Below are 17,675 nucleotides of genomic sequence, written 5' to 3' on the forward strand. Positions count from 1 at the left end.
TCATGATGTACTTATTTGGGTTGATAAAGGAATCCCTTGGTTGGTCTTATCTAGCCTTCTTGAGATGGAGCAAAGGGTAACCTCTTTATAGGCCCAAAGCTCTAGCTATCTGCCCTTTGTGGTATTAGTGCTTGCACTGTGATCCTAGTGTAATACCTTTATTCCTAATTGTATAGCATAGGTTGTGAGCGTTTCTAGCGTGTATTCTTGTGCTCGTCTAGTATTTAACTCCCGTCAGTCCAATCCGAGTCATCTTTTGTCTTCTTGTTTTCTATCTTCAGTCTTCCTGTCTCAATCAGTCTAGTCTGTCATCTCCATCCTTCAGAGGATTCATCTCCTAGTTCAGCGAATTCGCCTTTCCTAGTCCTATCCATCCTCCAGTGGATTTGCCTCCTAATCCGATGGATTTGCCTTTCCCAGTCCTCTCCATCCTCTAGTAGATTCGCCTCCTAGTCTGACAAATTTTCCTTTCCCAATTGTAATGTCCCTACTAGGCAGGGATCATTATCCTGCAAAACAGACTGTTAGAATACAATAGACATTTATATATATATGTAATCTAAATTGTGATCGAAATTTAAAACACTTAATTAACATAATCATAATTTTAATCTAATAAAAAGGATACGAATGCCATACAAAGTATGTCCTTAGGCAGCCGTGAAGCTCGCCTTCTTGGAACCCATCTTGGTTCCAAGCCCTCCAAGAAGTCGAAGGTGAATTCGACTCCTGTCTTGAATGTAATTCCTTGCATCCAAGCCCTCTAGGAAATCGAAAGTTATCTCGATTTCTGTCTTGGGTGTAACCTTTTACGCCCAAGCCCTCCAAGGAAGACCATGTGTCATTCCTTGCCTTGGGTGGTGCATCCCATCACCCGAGTCCTCGGAGTGGACCGGCCAGATCCAACTCCTCTTGGTTGAACTTAATCAACCAAGCCCTACATATGCATATTAATAATCAGTATATATACTGCCCTAGGGATTTCATAATCCCTTCCTTAGACTAATGGAGTTTCCTCCCTATAGCCTCCAACATGGGTATACATTTGTATTTATAATGCATTTGATGATTTAGTCCTATTTTAATTTCCTAATCTTCATTTTATGTTAACATGTATTCCTAATGTGTTCTTTAACATATATACATATTAAATGTATCCTACCATTGTTGACATATGCATTACACCTTCCTTGATAACATCTTTATTTCTTAATCATTCCCTATGTGCAGATTAGTATATTAATTAATTACCTTCCTTAATGCACATATGTTTTAACCTTTATATATTCTTACCAATGTTCAATGAAATATACATTACTTAATATTAACATCTTAATTATCATATTTAATTTAATGCTTAAAGAAACATACATTAGTTAATGTTAACATATATTAGTTATCACACTTAATTAATGCTCAGTGAAATATATATTAATATATTAATCTGCATTAATATACTAATTAATCCTATTATATCCTACCTTACCTCTTACCTACTGTCCGTGAAGGTCTGCTCCTGATTGCTCTTCCCGTCCTCCTCTCCTCTTCCCTTGCGGTGGTTGCTTCCTTTTAGAGCCTCGTGAAGGGTTGTGACCCTTCACGATCTCCTTCCGCACCAAGGGTTGCGGTGGTAATTGATTACCGTCGCACCTCTTGGTGTGGGGGAATAGGGGGGTTTATTAGTGCTTGCCTTTTAGTTTTTAAATATATAATAATATATTAAGGTTTGCTCTTTTAATATATATTAAATATAATACTTCCTTCATTTAAAATAATAATATAATACTTCCTTCATTTAAAATAATAATATAATACTTCCCTCATTTAAAATAATAATATAATACTTCTTTTATTATATGTGTATATTAAACATTGACATTTTAAATAATGTATTTCCTCTATAATATAATACTTATATTAAATGTATTTCCTCTATTTACAATAATCTTATTTACTTGATGCATACTTTACATCAGGTGCTAACGCGGGGTTATCACAGTCCCTCCGTCTCAATTTTGCTTGTCCTCAAGCATCTTTAGGTCTTCCTCCTTTTCCCAAGTAGCATCCTCATTTGGGAGATTCTTCCATTTAATCAGGTGTTCGGTAATGGTTCTATTCCTGAGCTCCTTCTGTCGTGTATCTAGAATGATCTCGGGGTACAAGGTGAGTTTCCCTTCGTCATCTAGGGGCGATAGCTCACTGCAAGGAGCCAAGTGTTGCCCGAGAACCTTTTTGAGTCGGGAGACGTGGAATACATTATGTATTTTACTGTCTTTGGGAAGTTCTATTTCATAAGCTACTTCTCCAACCCTTCGAAGTACCTTATAGGGTCCATAGAACCGTGGTTTCAATTTTTCATCCCCATTCTTCTTGAGGGAGGATTGCTTATATGGTTGCAGCCTTAAAAACACTAAGTCTCCGGCCTCAAAAGTCCTTTCTGTACGCTTCTTGTTTGCATAGATCTTTTGTTGATTTTGGGCTTGCTGTAAATTCTCTTTCAAGGTCTTCATGATATCCTTACTTTGTTGAACAACATCTTGTGCTTTTAGTACTTTGCTTTCTTGGTTTATTATTTCTCCAAAACTTGTGGCCTCGTAGACGTACAAGGCTTGGAAGGGGCTCATCCCGATTGACATGTGGTGTGTCGTGTTGTAGCAATGTTCTCCTAGGTCTAACCACTTGATCCAGGCGGTCTGTTGCCCTGTAACATAATTCCTTAGGTAGCCCTCTATCCATTTGTTCACTATTTCAGTTTGCCCATCAGTTTGAGGGTGGTAACTGGTACTAGGGGTTAAAATTATTCCTGCAATTCTGAAGAGTTTCTGCCAGAATTGACTGATAAACTTGCTATCTCTATCACTGACAATATTCAAGGGAAGTCCATGGAGTCTAAAAATCTCTTTGAAGAATAAATCGGCTATTTGGTGGGCTTTGTATTCGGTGGAGACCGCAAAGAAATGGGCATATTTTATGAGTCTATCTACTACCACAAAGATGCTATCTTTACCTTGTGTCCTTGGCAATCCTGTTATGAAGTCCATCGAGATGCTCTCCCACTTCTGTTTGGGGATAGGTAATGGTTGAAGTAGTCCGGCTGGGTGAGTGAGTTTTGTTTTATTGCGTTGACATGTTAGGCACTCTTGTACATATTTCTGGATGTCTCTCTTCTGGTCTTTCCATGCATATTTTTCCCTGATGTGTTTATAAGTTTTATAATATCCTTGGTGTCCCGCCAAGGGGTTATCATGGAATTTTTTTAGGAGCTTGTTTTTGAACTTGGTTTGAGGGGTCAAGTATACCCTTCCTTTATACAATATGAGGCCTCCCTTAACTTGAAAGTCTTCATTGGGTAGGTTTCCCCCTAAGATTCCCCTTGTTTGTGGATCTTGGTTGTATTCATTAAGGATTTCTTCCCTCCAGTCCCTTGAGATGCTGGTAAGGGCATTGAGGTAAGCTCTGCGGGATAACGCATCTGCTGCTTTGTTATTCACCCCTTTCACATATTCTATATCGAAGTCATAGGCTTGTATTTTGCTCACCCATTTTTGTTGCCTATCATTGAGGTCTCTTTGGCTCAAGAAGAAGCGTAGACTGTTATGATCGGTTTTCACACTGAACTTTCCACAGACAAGGTATTGACGAAATTTGGCTAAGGCGTGCATTATGGCTAGCATCTCTTTGTCATAGATAGAGTAGTGTCTCTCTGCTTCGGTGAGTTTACGGCTCTCAAAAGCTAGGGGTTGTTTCTTTTGCATGAGGACTGCCCCAATTCCCTCCCCGGATGCATCACATTGTAGTTCAAAAGGTATAGAGAAGTCGGGAATGGCCAATACGGGACATGAGCTCATGGTTATTTTAAGTTGTTCGAAGGCTTGTTGGGCCTGGTCATTCCACATGAAGGCTCCTTTCTTTGTTAGGTCGGTGAGGGGTGCTGCTATTTTGGAGAACCCCTTTAAAAAGCGTCTATAGTAGCTGCATAGTCCCACAAACATTCTTAATTGTGTTAAAGTTCTAGGGATGGGCCATTCCTTGATGGCTTTGATTTTTTCCTCATCCACACTAAATCCTACCTCACTAATTTTGTGTCCTAGGTATATGATTTCTTTCATCCCAAATTCACACTTGGAGGCTTTAGCATATAAGGATTCAGTTTCAAGAATATTTAATACCTCTTCGATGTGCAAGAGATGTTCTTCCCATGTCTTGCTGTAAATGAGTATATCATCGAAGAAGATTAGAAGAGATTTCCTCAACTGTTGTCTGAATGTATGATTCATGCATGATTGAAAGGTGGCTGGTGTGTTAGTGAGGCCAAATGGTAGAACCAAAAATTTGAAATGTCCATAGTGACATCTGAATGCGGTCTTGGGGATGTCTTCCTTCCTCATTCTGATCTGATGGTACCCCGGCCTTAGATCGATTTTAGAGAAATATTTTGCCCCGTGAAGTTCATCCATTAGCTCATCAATTCTTGGGATAGGGTATCTGTTCTTTATAGTCTTTTTATTTAGGGCTCTGTAATCTATGCACATCCTCATTGTCCCGTCTTTTTTCTTGACCAATACTACTAAAGAGGCAAAAGGGTTGCTGCTTGGTTGGATATGTCCCATTTCTAATAATTCCTTTATGGTTTTTTCGATCTCTTCTTTGAATTTGTCTGGGTGGCGGTAAGGAGTGGTAATTACCGGTTTTGCTCCTCCTTCTAATTCAATGGAATGCTCAAACCCCCTTTTTGGTGGTAAGCCTGGAGGGATGTCTTCGAATACCTTTTTGTGTCTTCTAAGGATGGGTTGTATATCACTCTGAATGTTTTGACCTTCGGATTGAGATTTATCCAAGATCATACATTGAGCGATCCACTCTCCTTGATCATGTCGAAGAATTTTCTCCATTTTATTGCAAGATACTATCTTTGGAGAACCGTCGGGAATTCCTTTTAATGTTATCTCCCTCCCTTCATGTTGGAAGCATATCTCTCGATTTGGACTATCCATGGTGAATCATCCTAATGAATTTATCCATGGCATTCCCAAAATGATGTCATTCTCTAGGTTCACCACGAAGAAGTTCCTCATAATTGTATGTCCCCCTAGGGTGACTTCCAACTGAGGGATAACTTTAGTGCATTTGTCTATGACTTCGTTGCCCATAACCACTTCAAACCCTTCAAATTCTTGAGTTTTTAACCTTCTCTTTGCTGCCAAGTGTTTGCTAATGAAGTCATGTGATGCTCCTGTGTCCACTAACGCAATTACTTTCTGTCCTTTGATAGTTCCTTTGAGCTTGAAGCACCTATTTTCATTCCCTTGAGTGATGACTGCCAAGGTACTTGGTTCGTTGTTTCCAAATCTGGCTCTTTTGTATGGTCTTTCCTCACCTTGTATTTCTTCTGTGTTATTTAACTGTCCTCTTTTACATTCATGGCCTCTCCCCCATGGGGCCTTGCATTTGAAACACAACCCCTTCTCCACCAAGTTGTCTCTCTCCTTACATTGGTGATTGTAACTCCAAGGTTTTTTGCACAAGCGGCAGGGTTTCTCTCTGCGGTCATTTTGGTGTCCTTCATTCCTATATGGTGTTTTGGTTGAGGTATTCTTGGGAGCACTAAATTCAACCATTCTAGTTTTCTTGATGGCTCCTCCTAAGTTTTGTGGTTCTAGGGGTTTCACAAAATTCTTAATAGAGTCTTTTAAGCCTTCTAAGAACATGTAAGTGAGCCTCTTCTGGGATAGGTCGGGAACCATTACTGACTAGTTCTGGAATTGGTCTATATAGTCCTCAATGGTTCCTAATTGTTTAAGGTGTGTTAACTCTTGGAAGTACCATTCGGAATCCTTTTGGTCGAATCGGCTAATGAGCTTTTGGGTGAATTCAGTGTAGGTGGCGACATTTTTGTGTCCTAGGGTAATGAGACCGTTGTGCCACCAATTATGGGCGGTTCCGGTTAAATGTAGTATGGCAAATTTAATAGCATCTCCTTCCGTCATGGGGCTGTATGAAAGATAGGTGTCTAGTTTTTGTACCCAAGCTTGGGCGACATCCTTTCCTGTCCCATCAAAGCATGGTAGGGACATTTTGTTGACTTTAGCTTTAAGGTCATTACCCATAGGTTTTCTCTTTCTACATTCACTAGTTTTGGATTCACAAAAGTCCCTGAAGGATACCACTCTCTGAACTTCTGGCTCTAACCTAGCATAAATTTGGGCAATTTCTTCCACTCCAAGTGTGGCTGGTTCCTCTTCCTCCCTTACATGTTCCTCTCTAGGTAGAAATTCGGGAATTGTTTGTCTAGAACTCTGAGGAGATCGTTCGTTATCAGCGTGATTAGAGTGTACCTCTCTCCTATGGTTTTGCATATCTCTATTGTGCCTGTTTGTACTTTGGAGGATTAGTTGGCTCATTCTTTCAAATTTCTCATTGGTCTGTTCCATGAAAGTCTGAAGTTGTTTGGCCAATTGGTCGGCCATTGCTTTTGCTCCTTTCTTTCTCTGATACGTGATCATAAACTAAGAATCCTTCCCACAGGTTGGCAGGATTATGCTCTGATACCACTGTAATGTCCCTACTAGGCAAGGATCACTATCCTGCAAAACAGATTGTTAGAATACAATAGACATTTATATATATATGTAATCTAAATTGCAATCGAAATTTAAAACACTTAATTAACATAATCATAATTTTAATCTAATAAAAAGGATACGAATGCCATACAAAGTATGTCCTTAGGCAGCCATGAAGCTCGCCTTCTTGGAACCCATCTTGCTTCCAAGCCCTCCAGGAAGTCGAAGGTGAATTCGACTCCTATCTTGAATGTAATTCCTTACATCCAAGCCCTCCAGGAAATCGAAGGTTATCTCCATTCCTGTCTTGGGTGTAACCTTTAACGCCCAAGCCCTCCAAGGAAGACCATGTGTCATTCCTTGCCTTGGGTGGTACATCCCATCACCCGAGTCCTCGGAGTGGACCGGCCAGATCCAACTCCTCTTGGTTGAACTTAATCAACCAAGCCCTACATATGCATATTAATAATCAGTATATATACTGCCCTAGGGATTTCATAATCCCTTCCTTAGACTAATGGAGTTTCCTCCCTATAGCCTCCAACATGGGTATACATTTGTATTTATAATGCATTTGATGATTTAGTCCTATTTTAATTTCCTAATCTTCATTTTACGTTAACATGTATTCCTAATGTGTTCTTTAACATATATACATATTAAATGTATCCTACCATTGTTGACATATGCATTACACCTTCCTTGATAACATCTTTATTTCTTAATCATTCCCTATGTGCAGATTAGTATATTAATTAATTACCTTCCTTAATGCACATATGTTTTAACTTTTATATATTCTTACCAATGTTCAATGAAATATACATTACTTAGTATTAACATCTTAATTATCATATTTAATTTAATGCTTAATGAAACATACATTAGTTAATGTTAACATATATTAGTTATCACTTAATTAATGCTCAGTGAAATATATATTAATATATCAATCTGCATTAATATACTAATTAATCCTATTATATCCTACCTTACCTCTTACCTGCTGTCCGCGAAGGTCTGCTCCTGCTTGCTCTTCCCGTCCTCCTCTCCTATTCCCTTGCGGTGGCTGCTTCCTTTTAGATCCTTGTGAAGGGCTGTGACCCTTCACGATCTCCTTCCACACCAAGGGTTGCGGTGGTAATTGATTACCGTCGCACCTCTTGGTGTGGGGGAATCGGGGGGTTTATTAGAATTTGCCTTTTAGTTTTTAATTATATAATAATATATTAAGGTTTGCTCTTTTAATATATATTAAATATAATACTTCCTTCATTGTTATATATATTTAAATTAATAATATAATACTTCCTTCATTTAAAATAATAATATAATACTTCCTTCATTTAAAATAATAATATAATACTTCTTTTATTATATGTGTATATTAAATATTGACATTTTAAATAATGTATTTCCTCTATAATATAATACTTATATTAAATGTATTTCCTCTATTTACAATAATCTTATTTACTTGATCCATACTTTAAATCAGGTGCTAACGCGGGGTTATCACACCAATCCTCTCCATCGTTTAGTGGATTCACCTCCTAGTTTGGCAGGTTCGCCTTTCCTAGTCATCTCCATCCTTCAGCAAATTTGCTCCTTAGTCCAACGGATCTGCTATCTAGTCTAGCGGATTCACCATCCTAGTTTGCCCATACTCCAGCAGATTCACTCCCTAGTCCAACAGATTCACCTTTCCTAGTCAGTTCATCCTTCAGTAGCTTCACTCATTAATCCACTGTATTCAACTTTCCTAGTCAGTCCATCCTTCAGCAGATGTGCTCCTCAGTCCAACGGATTGACTCTCTAGTCTGATGGGTTCACGTTTTCCTAGTTATCTCCACCTTCCAACGGAATCGCCCCGTTGTTTGGCGGAATTGCTTTGTTGTTTAGCAAGCCTGAATATACTTAGCATAGTCCCTGTTCAACTGTTCTATTGGGTTTGTCCTATGTTATGGCGGATTCATCCCCATCCAAAATCCAGAGAGTCAATCCTTCATCTAAAATCATTTTTATTCTCCCCAACTTCTTTCCATCATCTTCAGAGTCAATCCTCATCCTAGTTAGAGCTTAATCCAAGTCCTAGCATGAGCCTATCGTTCATCATAATCTAAGCTTTAGTAGATGTCATCCACCTTCATCCTGCATCCCTATCTAACTCATCAACTAATAATCATGCCGTAATCTTATTTTGATGAGTTTGGCCATCCTACTTTTTCTTCCACTTCACCCCATTCCAATGTTGATGAGAGTCTTGTTGATCAAAACGAGTACAAAATTGAAAACTTTGATCCCATCATTCTTAGCAAGCTTGCGCCAAGTGTTAGATACCAAAATGCCATCATTCATCCCAGCTACACCACCATTCCTCCATACATATCCACTCATAATCCTTATCATACCTTTGACAAGGGAGCTCCATTGTGTCACCCATCTACATCTCCCTCTTATAGCACACCCACATATCCCCCTAATGCAACATCCATGCCTCCACCTTCACCCATGGTCATATCTCAACCTCCATCTTTTCATAACAACACTACCACCTACTACTTAAATCTAGTTTATTAATTACAATTAAGTTTTACTTTTTACATTTTATTTATTAAGTTTTGAAGTTTTACTTACTAATTTTAAATTTTATTTAAAAACTATGTACTTAGGGAAATAATATTTACCATTTGAAGAGTTATTTTACTTTAAGTTTTGAAAGGATTAAATTTGAAACAAATTATTTACTACAAACATTTTTATGAATAATTGTCTATTATATTAGAAAAGATACATTCAAAGTTCAACAAGGACGCATCCTACCCCCCAAAATACCTATGTTTCCAAGATAAGGATGACATGCAAATATTCTTCTAGTTCAGGGGCAGCAAAGTCTAAGGGGAAATGTAGGATGACTAGTGATGCTCCAAACCCACTAGCAGATTTATTCAATGTGTAATTGAAAGATGAGGCAAATAATGTCATTGGCTAATTCATTTTTTAGCCAATGGAATTCCATTCCATGTGACTTACTCGCATTATTATAAGGAATCTATGGCAACGATATTAAAGACAAGACCATCATATGTGCCACTAGGAGAGACTAAATTAAGGACAACAATTTTGGATAAGAACTATTCCAAGATTAATATTTTAATATAGAAAATGAAGGAATCCTAGGTCACAAGTGGATGTAGCATTGTCATGGATGAGTGGGTGGACATTGGGCATCATCCACTCATCAATATCATGGTTACATGTACAAAGAACTCTTATTTCCTTGAAGTTGCTGTTTGTCCAAGGCATTGCAAGTATGTTGATTTTCAACTTCAGATCCTTAAAGATGCTATAGATAAGGTTGGGTCAAAATATGTGGTGCAAGTAGTGACAAATGCTGCACATGTGTGCAAAGTTGCAGGGAATTTAATGTGCATTCCATGAAGAATGCACTCAAGAACATGGGAAAATTTGGTTGAATCAAAACAATTTTTAGCAGTGATAGAGATGTACAAATGTTTATTTGCAACCACCACACTTCACATGTACTTTCCAACACTTTCTCCAAGAAGGAATTCTTGAAACCTATAGACACTAGATATGCATCATATTTAATTCTCTTAGAGAGGATACTTGAGTTGCAAGAGGAATTGCAACTAATGATTATGATAGCAGAATAGAATCAGTGTCCTGAGTCCAAAACAAAGCAAGGGAAGAGGGTGAAGGATGTGGTGAAGTGTGATGTTTTTTGGGGTGATGCAATATGTATTGTCTCCATCATTATCCCAATCTTCAAAATGAAGGTTGCTTCAAAACAAAAACAAAAACCCACATTGCAATTCTACAATGAATATATCCAACCAATCATTCATCACAAATGGGAGAAGCTCAACACTCTCTTGCACATGGCAGCCTACACATTGAACTTGAAGTGGTACATGCAAAGGTCATGCATAATTACACCTATAAAAGCTGTTGAGATGAAGGCATGGTTCATGAAGGCCATTCAAAAGATGAATGATTCTATAGAGGTTCGCATTATTTGTACAAAGTAGCCAAAATTTGTCACTCTTTGGGAATATTCTAAAGAGGCAAAGATAAAAAGAGGGACTGTGGCACAAGAGGACTTAATTTTGTGGTGGACAATACACAAGCCTACTTCTTTGAGTACCACACCAGCCATTTGTTTTCTATTTCAAGTTCTTAATTCTTCTATTATTTAAAGGAGATAGTCTACTTATAGTGTCATCCACTCCATTAAGAGGGACAAGCTTACCTCAAGGGGGGCACAGAAGCTTGTGGCTATACATAGTGTCTTGTGTCTCATTGACCACAACACATTTACATATAAGGAGAGTCTAGCATCTTGATGTGATGTAGAGCTAAAAGAGTCAGAAAAAGTTGATAATGACGCTACATAGATAGGGCTGGTTAGTATTTATTTGGAGGAGCCTGAGCATGTGGAGTCCAACAATTCTAGTGATAATGAGTTTGGGAATGATTAGATGCGTCACTTTAGGCATTTCTCCATTTTGAACATTGTATTTGTAATCATCATATAAAATTTTGAATATAATATAAATTCCTAATTCGACATTGTCATTGTTAATGTTCACTTAAACAATTCAAATGTTCAATGCAATCACTGCAATGTGTTTAACATTACTATTTCGTACATAGTAGTTTATTTAGTATGTCAAAGTTTCATCTGTAATCCTTATACATCTTTTTATAACTAATTTCCAAGTAGAATATGTATATTTGCCCGTACCCCCACTGTCCCCAAACTTAGGTCTTTGGTCCTTCCACACCCTGTCAGAAAACTCCATTAAACTATGGATATATTACACTAATTCACAAACAAAAAACAAGTGAAAGGGAACCACAGCTGATTATTTCAAAACCATTATTACCTACATATTTAACTGTATTGTTATTTCATGAATATTCCTATTTAAAAACATACAGAAAATAGTGCAAAAAGACTAAAATAAGAGAAGATTTATTTATTCCTTTGACAATTTATGACAGTCCACAAAAGAACATTCATTCAAAATAACTCATTGGACATTACAGCACACAAACTGGAATCCTAGGATGAAGTTGAATGCTTGTTGGCAAGGGTTTCCATTCTCAATTATATGTTGTAAGCAACACTAGTGATTTCCCCCACATCCTGCTTTTATTAATGCTGCTGATGTACAACTCTAACGATGATGGTTGCTGGAGGGTTTCGTCCCCAGAATCTGCTTACTGTACCTGTAGATTTCCACCCCAAGCATCAAGAATTGTTGTAGCTGCATCACTCACAGACATGTTTTTTTATTTCAAAAAGGAAATGCTCTCTAATCATTCCCAACAGTACCTATAAACCCTCAGCCTGGGCAATCCACAGACTGTGAAAATTGTTCCTACATTTATTGCTGGTTAGCTAACAAGCCATTCCCCAAGATTTCCAGGAGAAAACTGATTGCATGAATAGTAATTTAAATGCAGATAAATTATGGAAATCACAGCCAAAAAAAAGATATAAGTGCATCGCCCCACCTTTAAGGATAATCTAACAACTAATTGAGTGAGTCAAATTCTAACTGCAAAACTGACAACTTCTCAGTCTAACCACTGGCAATGGACATATGCAACACCCACTGCATATTGGTCACTAACAGTCAGTCTTGGCAGGTCAAAACGAGAACATTACATTTCAAAAGTACTATATTTTATTTATTTACTAAAGTGCATAGTTATTTACTATATTATTTACTAAAATTATAGTTCTTTCATTAAATTATTTTATTCATTACAATTAAATAAAAATAAGCATGCACACAAGTACAGTAACTTTAATATGCTAGTCTGAAAATAGTTAAATTTGAAACAAATTATTTACTGCATATTTAACTATAAAATCATTTCAAAAGTATTACTTACTATTTTATTAAGCAATAACCAAATAGCATAGCTATTTACTATTTTATTTAGTAATATACATAGCTATTTAATTGAAACTATTTTATCCACTACAATTAAAAGCAATAATCATGTGCACAAATGCAGTAATTTTACATTTTTCTTAAAAATATTTAATCACTCTATTTTTCGGGTTTTTTGTTTTTGCCAGTTGCACAATTTTTAAGTTTCTGTGAAGCACAAATGCAGTAATTTTACATTTTACTTTAAAATATTTAATCACTCTGTATTTTTCGGTTATTCTTTTGTTTTGTTTTTTTATATTTGTGTTTAATTTTGTTTGCCAGTTGCACAAAAATTTTGAGTTTCTATGAACACAGTCAAGCCACAACACTCTATCCTTGCTGCCACTATAGATTAGACCTCTCAATATAATAATAAATAATGAAATCAAACATTTAAGCCTCGTTCTATCTGGTAGATGATGCAAGGTTTGATGCTGAATATTATAAGATTCATTGCAAAAGGCATAGTCTCCCAAAAAGATCATTCAAATATCAACTCTTGTAAAAAAAGCTCAAAAACCATGGGGCAAAGGCACATATATTCTTAAGTTTTTCTAGAGATTTCAACTATATGTATCTAGATAAAATGTGGCTCATATAATTTTATCTAAACCTTCAGAAGCATCAAAAACATATCTTTACACAGAAGGACCTTAGAATCTTGAACATTAAGCATCCTGAAGTTTACAAATCAATCTACATACAGAAAAATATAAGTATTTTTTTCAGGGAAAGCTTCATAACAGAAACAATCTTATGTTTTTCCAAATTCTATAGAGACAGGAGATCTCCTTTGTGAAAAGAAAACGCAAAAACAATGTGAAAAAAACTTACCATAAGATCTTTACCAAATGTTACTTCATCGCGTGCAAGGTCAATGTCAGTAGCTTGGCCTTGGGCCGCTATTATTGGCTGCAAATCAGGTGGAATCATAGATTAAGCACTCTATAATTTTGAATCAAATTCAAGGAATGTCAAATTCATCTTCTTAAATAAAATTGTATATATAGATAGAGAGACACACAAACAAAATAAACTCAGATGACTAATAAAATGTAAAAAATCTAGGCAAAATAATTAAGTTAATGTTCATGCATTTCATTAGCTATGTTGGCAATGATTAAAAATTCAAAACTCAAATATATTTTCATAGAAAATTGATGCATTTGCAGGTTTCTATTAAGCTCTACATGGAGAGAGATGATCATCCTTAAAGAACCTGTTTTATCATTATACTAGCTGATGGCAAAGCAGCACGATGTCCTTTAGCTCCAGCTGCCAAAAGCAAGGCTGCTTCCCCCCATGCATTCCCAACACAAAGTGTATAAACTGGAAATGATGCTGTCCTGCAGTGACATATTGGAAAATCTTAGTTATGCATATTTTAAAACTTCCCAAGCTCACTTTTGCAGACAAAATTTGCATATTGAAGGAAATAAAAAATAGAAGACTATGCAAGCTTTATACAAATGGACAAAGTAACCCAATGGGACAGGAAAGCTCAAGTTAAAATAGTAAGTGCAAGTGCTAAAAATAAGTACAAAAAATGTATCTGAAAAAAAAAACAATAAAAGATCAACGTTCAAAGTCCAAACTATAGTACCAAGACCTGGACTCACATCCATCTAGTAGACTTTGAAGTTCTTAAAACTAGCAAGGGCTAAAACTGTCCTTATAGCTTCCATACAAGCAACAGAAGCAAAAGTTTCTATGAAATCAATTCCTTTTACTTAAGAATATCCTTTGCATACAAGCATTGCTTAGTTCCTTACAACTTGGACATCCTCATTCAATTTAGTTCTGAAAACCCATTTAGTGCCAATGACATTCTTGTCTTTAGGTCTTGGGACAAGTTCCCAAGTTTCATTCTTCTTGATTTGATCCAATTCCTCTTCCATAGCCTTTATCCAATGCTTATCTTCACTTGCCCTCGATAAAGTCCTTTGTTTCTATTTTGGAAAGCAAGCACAGATTTGCATGTTTTGTTGTGCTAGTAAATATCCTCTTTGTCTGAATCTTTGTATATTTGTCCCCAATAATTGGGCCTTATGGATGATTCTTCTCGACAAATTTGGATGGAGTCTTAGGTGGCACTCTTGATGGTGTCTTTAGATTCTGTTGCCGAACTATCTCTTTCTCAATTTCCTCCTCTATTTCTTCTTCTTTGCAAACTTTCTCATTTTGAGGAACATCTTCTTGAACTTATTCATAGTGTCTTCATCAACCTTCACTTTGCACTTTCAACAACGTTGTGCAACCTCTTGTCATAGCATTTGTACACTTTACTTCTTGTGGAGTAGCCAAGGAATATTCCTTCATCAGTGCTAGAATCAAACTTCCCTAGATCTCCATCATCTCTCGTTATATGACATGTGCTTCCAAATACTTTGAAATACTTCATTGTTGCAGGTCTCCTTTCCATAACTCATATGGCATTTTGCTATCATTTACTCTATTTTGTGCACAATTAAAAATGTAGATTGTCGTGCGAACTGCATGTATCCAAAAAGTATCAAATAACTTTGACTCATTTAACATATCTTTAGCCATTTCTTAGATTGCTCTGTTCTTTTTTCTACAGCTCCATTTTGTTGTGGAGTTCTTGCAGCTGAAAACTATCTTCTTATCCCATGCTTTTCACAGAAATTTTCAAATTCATTGGAAGTGAATTCTCCTCCTCTATCTAAACTAAGACCTTTGATCTTCAAACCTGATTCATTCTCCACTAAGGCTTTGAACACCTTAAACTTGTCAAGAACTTCAGATTTTTCTTTTAAAAATGTAATCCAAGTGATTCTAGACAAATCAGCAATTAATAACATAAAGTAGCTTTCTCCTTGCATGCTTCTTGTTCAGATCAGATCACAGAGATTTATATGTATAAGCTCCAATGGTTTTCATGCAAAGTGTTCCTTTGATTTAAAACTCACTCTAGTCTGCTTCCCGAGTTGACATTGCTTATAGGTGATGTTTGCGAGCTTTGAGATCCATGGCATGTCTCTCACAACTTACTTACGACTGATCTTGACAAGACTGTCAAAGTTTAGGCGCCCTGTTCTCCTGTGCCATAACTAGCTCTCGTCTTCTTGCCCCATGAAACATTTTTGGCTTTTGATTTCATTGAGGTTATAGCGATTATCAGATGTTTCGTATGCATCTGCTATCAAATTCCCATCCTTCATTTCAAATCCTCCAAGATGAAATGTAAGAGTGCGCCCTTAATCACACAATTAAATTATTCTACTTCAATCCTTTGACATATAGGACATTCTCCGTTTTGGTTTTCCATTGTCCAGACTATGGGTTCCTTTTCCTTTTATATTTCTCTTAGTGTTTGTTGGCTCCAAATTTCACTGTCCCTTCATTTGTTTGTTCAAGAGTAAGAAATTTACTTTTGTCACTTGTCATGTGCCTTGAACAACTATCAACATACCATCTATCTCCTTTATTTCGTGCATGTAGAGCTGTTTGAACAAAAATGGATTAGATTCTTTCTTTTCTTTCTCTTGCTTCTTCTTCTTCTTCCAAACTTTAGTTGATTTATCCTTCCTTTTATCTAGAACATCCTCCTCATTTTGTCTTGGAGGCTCAGTAAAAGTAGTTCTGCACAAATGTCTTGTGCCCAAAATTGTTGCATTTGTAGCATATAATGTTATAATCCCTTAGAGGAGCAAATAAATTATAATTCCTTTTGGTGACACTAGAATTATCCCTTGCACAAATTCTACAATCTACTGCTTTGTGACCAAAATGATTGCATTCAAAACAACAACAATGAAAAGAATGATGGAACCTGATTATATGTGGTTGTCTTTGACGAAAGGGCCTTCTGAAGTTGTCCTTGATTGCCTTTGGAGGTGGATTGTTCTTTTGTGGGACTTTATTATCCTCCTTGATCTTCTCCCTTTTGTTGTCATCCTTTTTGGTAGAACTCTTGAGAGCCTTGATGTAGCTTTTTGGCTTTTCTTCATTTTCCTTTTGTGACAACCATAACCTTAGAACTTATAGCCTCCTTTGTCTTCTCTTGATCTTCAACAAAACCAAGTCCAATCTTAATAAATGGTGACCCTTGGAAATTGATGATGTCATATTTTGGTGCATTTGTCAAACTTAAGTTTCGATTCACTTGTTCAATGGATTTCCACAACTCCTTTCTTAAAGAGGCAATTTCATGCCCTAGTTTTTCACAATTGGCTAACTTTCTCATAAGCTTATCTCTTATAACCTCCTCAATCTGTTTTGCCTCTTTTAATTGAACTTTTAGATCTACAATCAGCTTATCCTATTTTTTAGGATTTTGTTCTAGTTTTTCATGAGCTTCACTACTCTCTTGAATTCATACCTTTTGCTTTGGAATTTTTTTCTTGAGCTTCTCGTTTTCTTTGTAACCATAATGGAGTTCTTAATCCAGATCTACTTCCTCTTCATCTTAATTGTATGCCTCTATTTCTCCTTTCTCTTTGTCTTTATCATCTTTTACTTCAATTGCCAAGAAAAGTTTTCCCCATCACTGCTTGAATTTTCTTCACTCATTCCTTGAGATGAGCTATTGTCCTTAAATAAAGACTCTTTGTATATTTGCTAGAGTACTTCCTCTTTTGATATTGTCCTTGCTTGTAGCTCTTCTTTTGATGATGCTTTCTTCCTTTCTTTATGTAGTGGTACTCTTCATCCTCACAATATTCATTTTATCCTATTGACATTTAGAAGCAAAATGTTCTATTTTACCACAATTAAAGCATTTGAATGGTAACTTACCTTGATATTTTCCGGATCCTTTCTTTAGCTTCCTCATGAAATGAGCTTCTTCTTCATCCATTTCATTGCATGAACTCTTGCTTGGTTCACATGCTTTCTTCTTTCTCTTTATGGATGCTTTAAAGACTGCCTCTCCATTTGATAGCTTGTCTTCAATCCTCATTTCATAGGTGGTAAGAATCCCATGCAACTCGTACTTTGTCAGTGTATCTAGATTCTTCACTTCTTCAATTCTTGAAACTTTGGAATCAAATATTAAGGGCAACGACCTTGGAACCGTTTGAACACTTAAGGCTTCATCAACTTGTTCACCGAGTCCTCTACTTATGTTCACGATCTCATCAACATGAGGCAAATAGGAAGCTATGTTCTCTTCTTCTTT

General features: G+C 36.6%; 1 protein-coding gene across 9 annotated transcripts in view; it reads right to left on the reverse strand.

Moving 5' to 3' along the window:
- The window catches only part of LOC131034796 (ATP-dependent Clp protease proteolytic subunit-related protein 4, chloroplastic), a 93,253-nt gene that overhangs the window by 14,129 nt on the left and 61,449 nt on the right, over nucleotides 1-17,675 (reverse strand). For all 9 annotated transcript variants that reach the window (XR_009103838.2, XR_009103834.2, XR_009103835.2 and 6 more), the window contains exons 4-5: nucleotides 13,755-13,881; nucleotides 13,370-13,447 (exon numbers count right to left, since the gene is read on the reverse strand). Coding sequence is in view for 1 of the 9 variants with exons in the window: in XM_057966396.2 (XP_057822379.1) it covers nucleotides 13,370-13,447; nucleotides 13,755-13,881 (205 nt within the window). In the remaining 8 variants the exon portion in view is untranslated. The remainder of the gene's footprint in view (nucleotides 1-13,369; nucleotides 13,448-13,754; nucleotides 13,882-17,675) is intronic.

The sequence above is a fragment of the Cryptomeria japonica genome, chromosome 3, assembly GCF_030272615.1.
Source record: "Cryptomeria japonica chromosome 3, Sugi_1.0, whole genome shotgun sequence".
In the NCBI taxonomy this organism is placed as follows: Eukaryota; Viridiplantae; Streptophyta; class Pinopsida; order Cupressales; family Cupressaceae; genus Cryptomeria; species Cryptomeria japonica.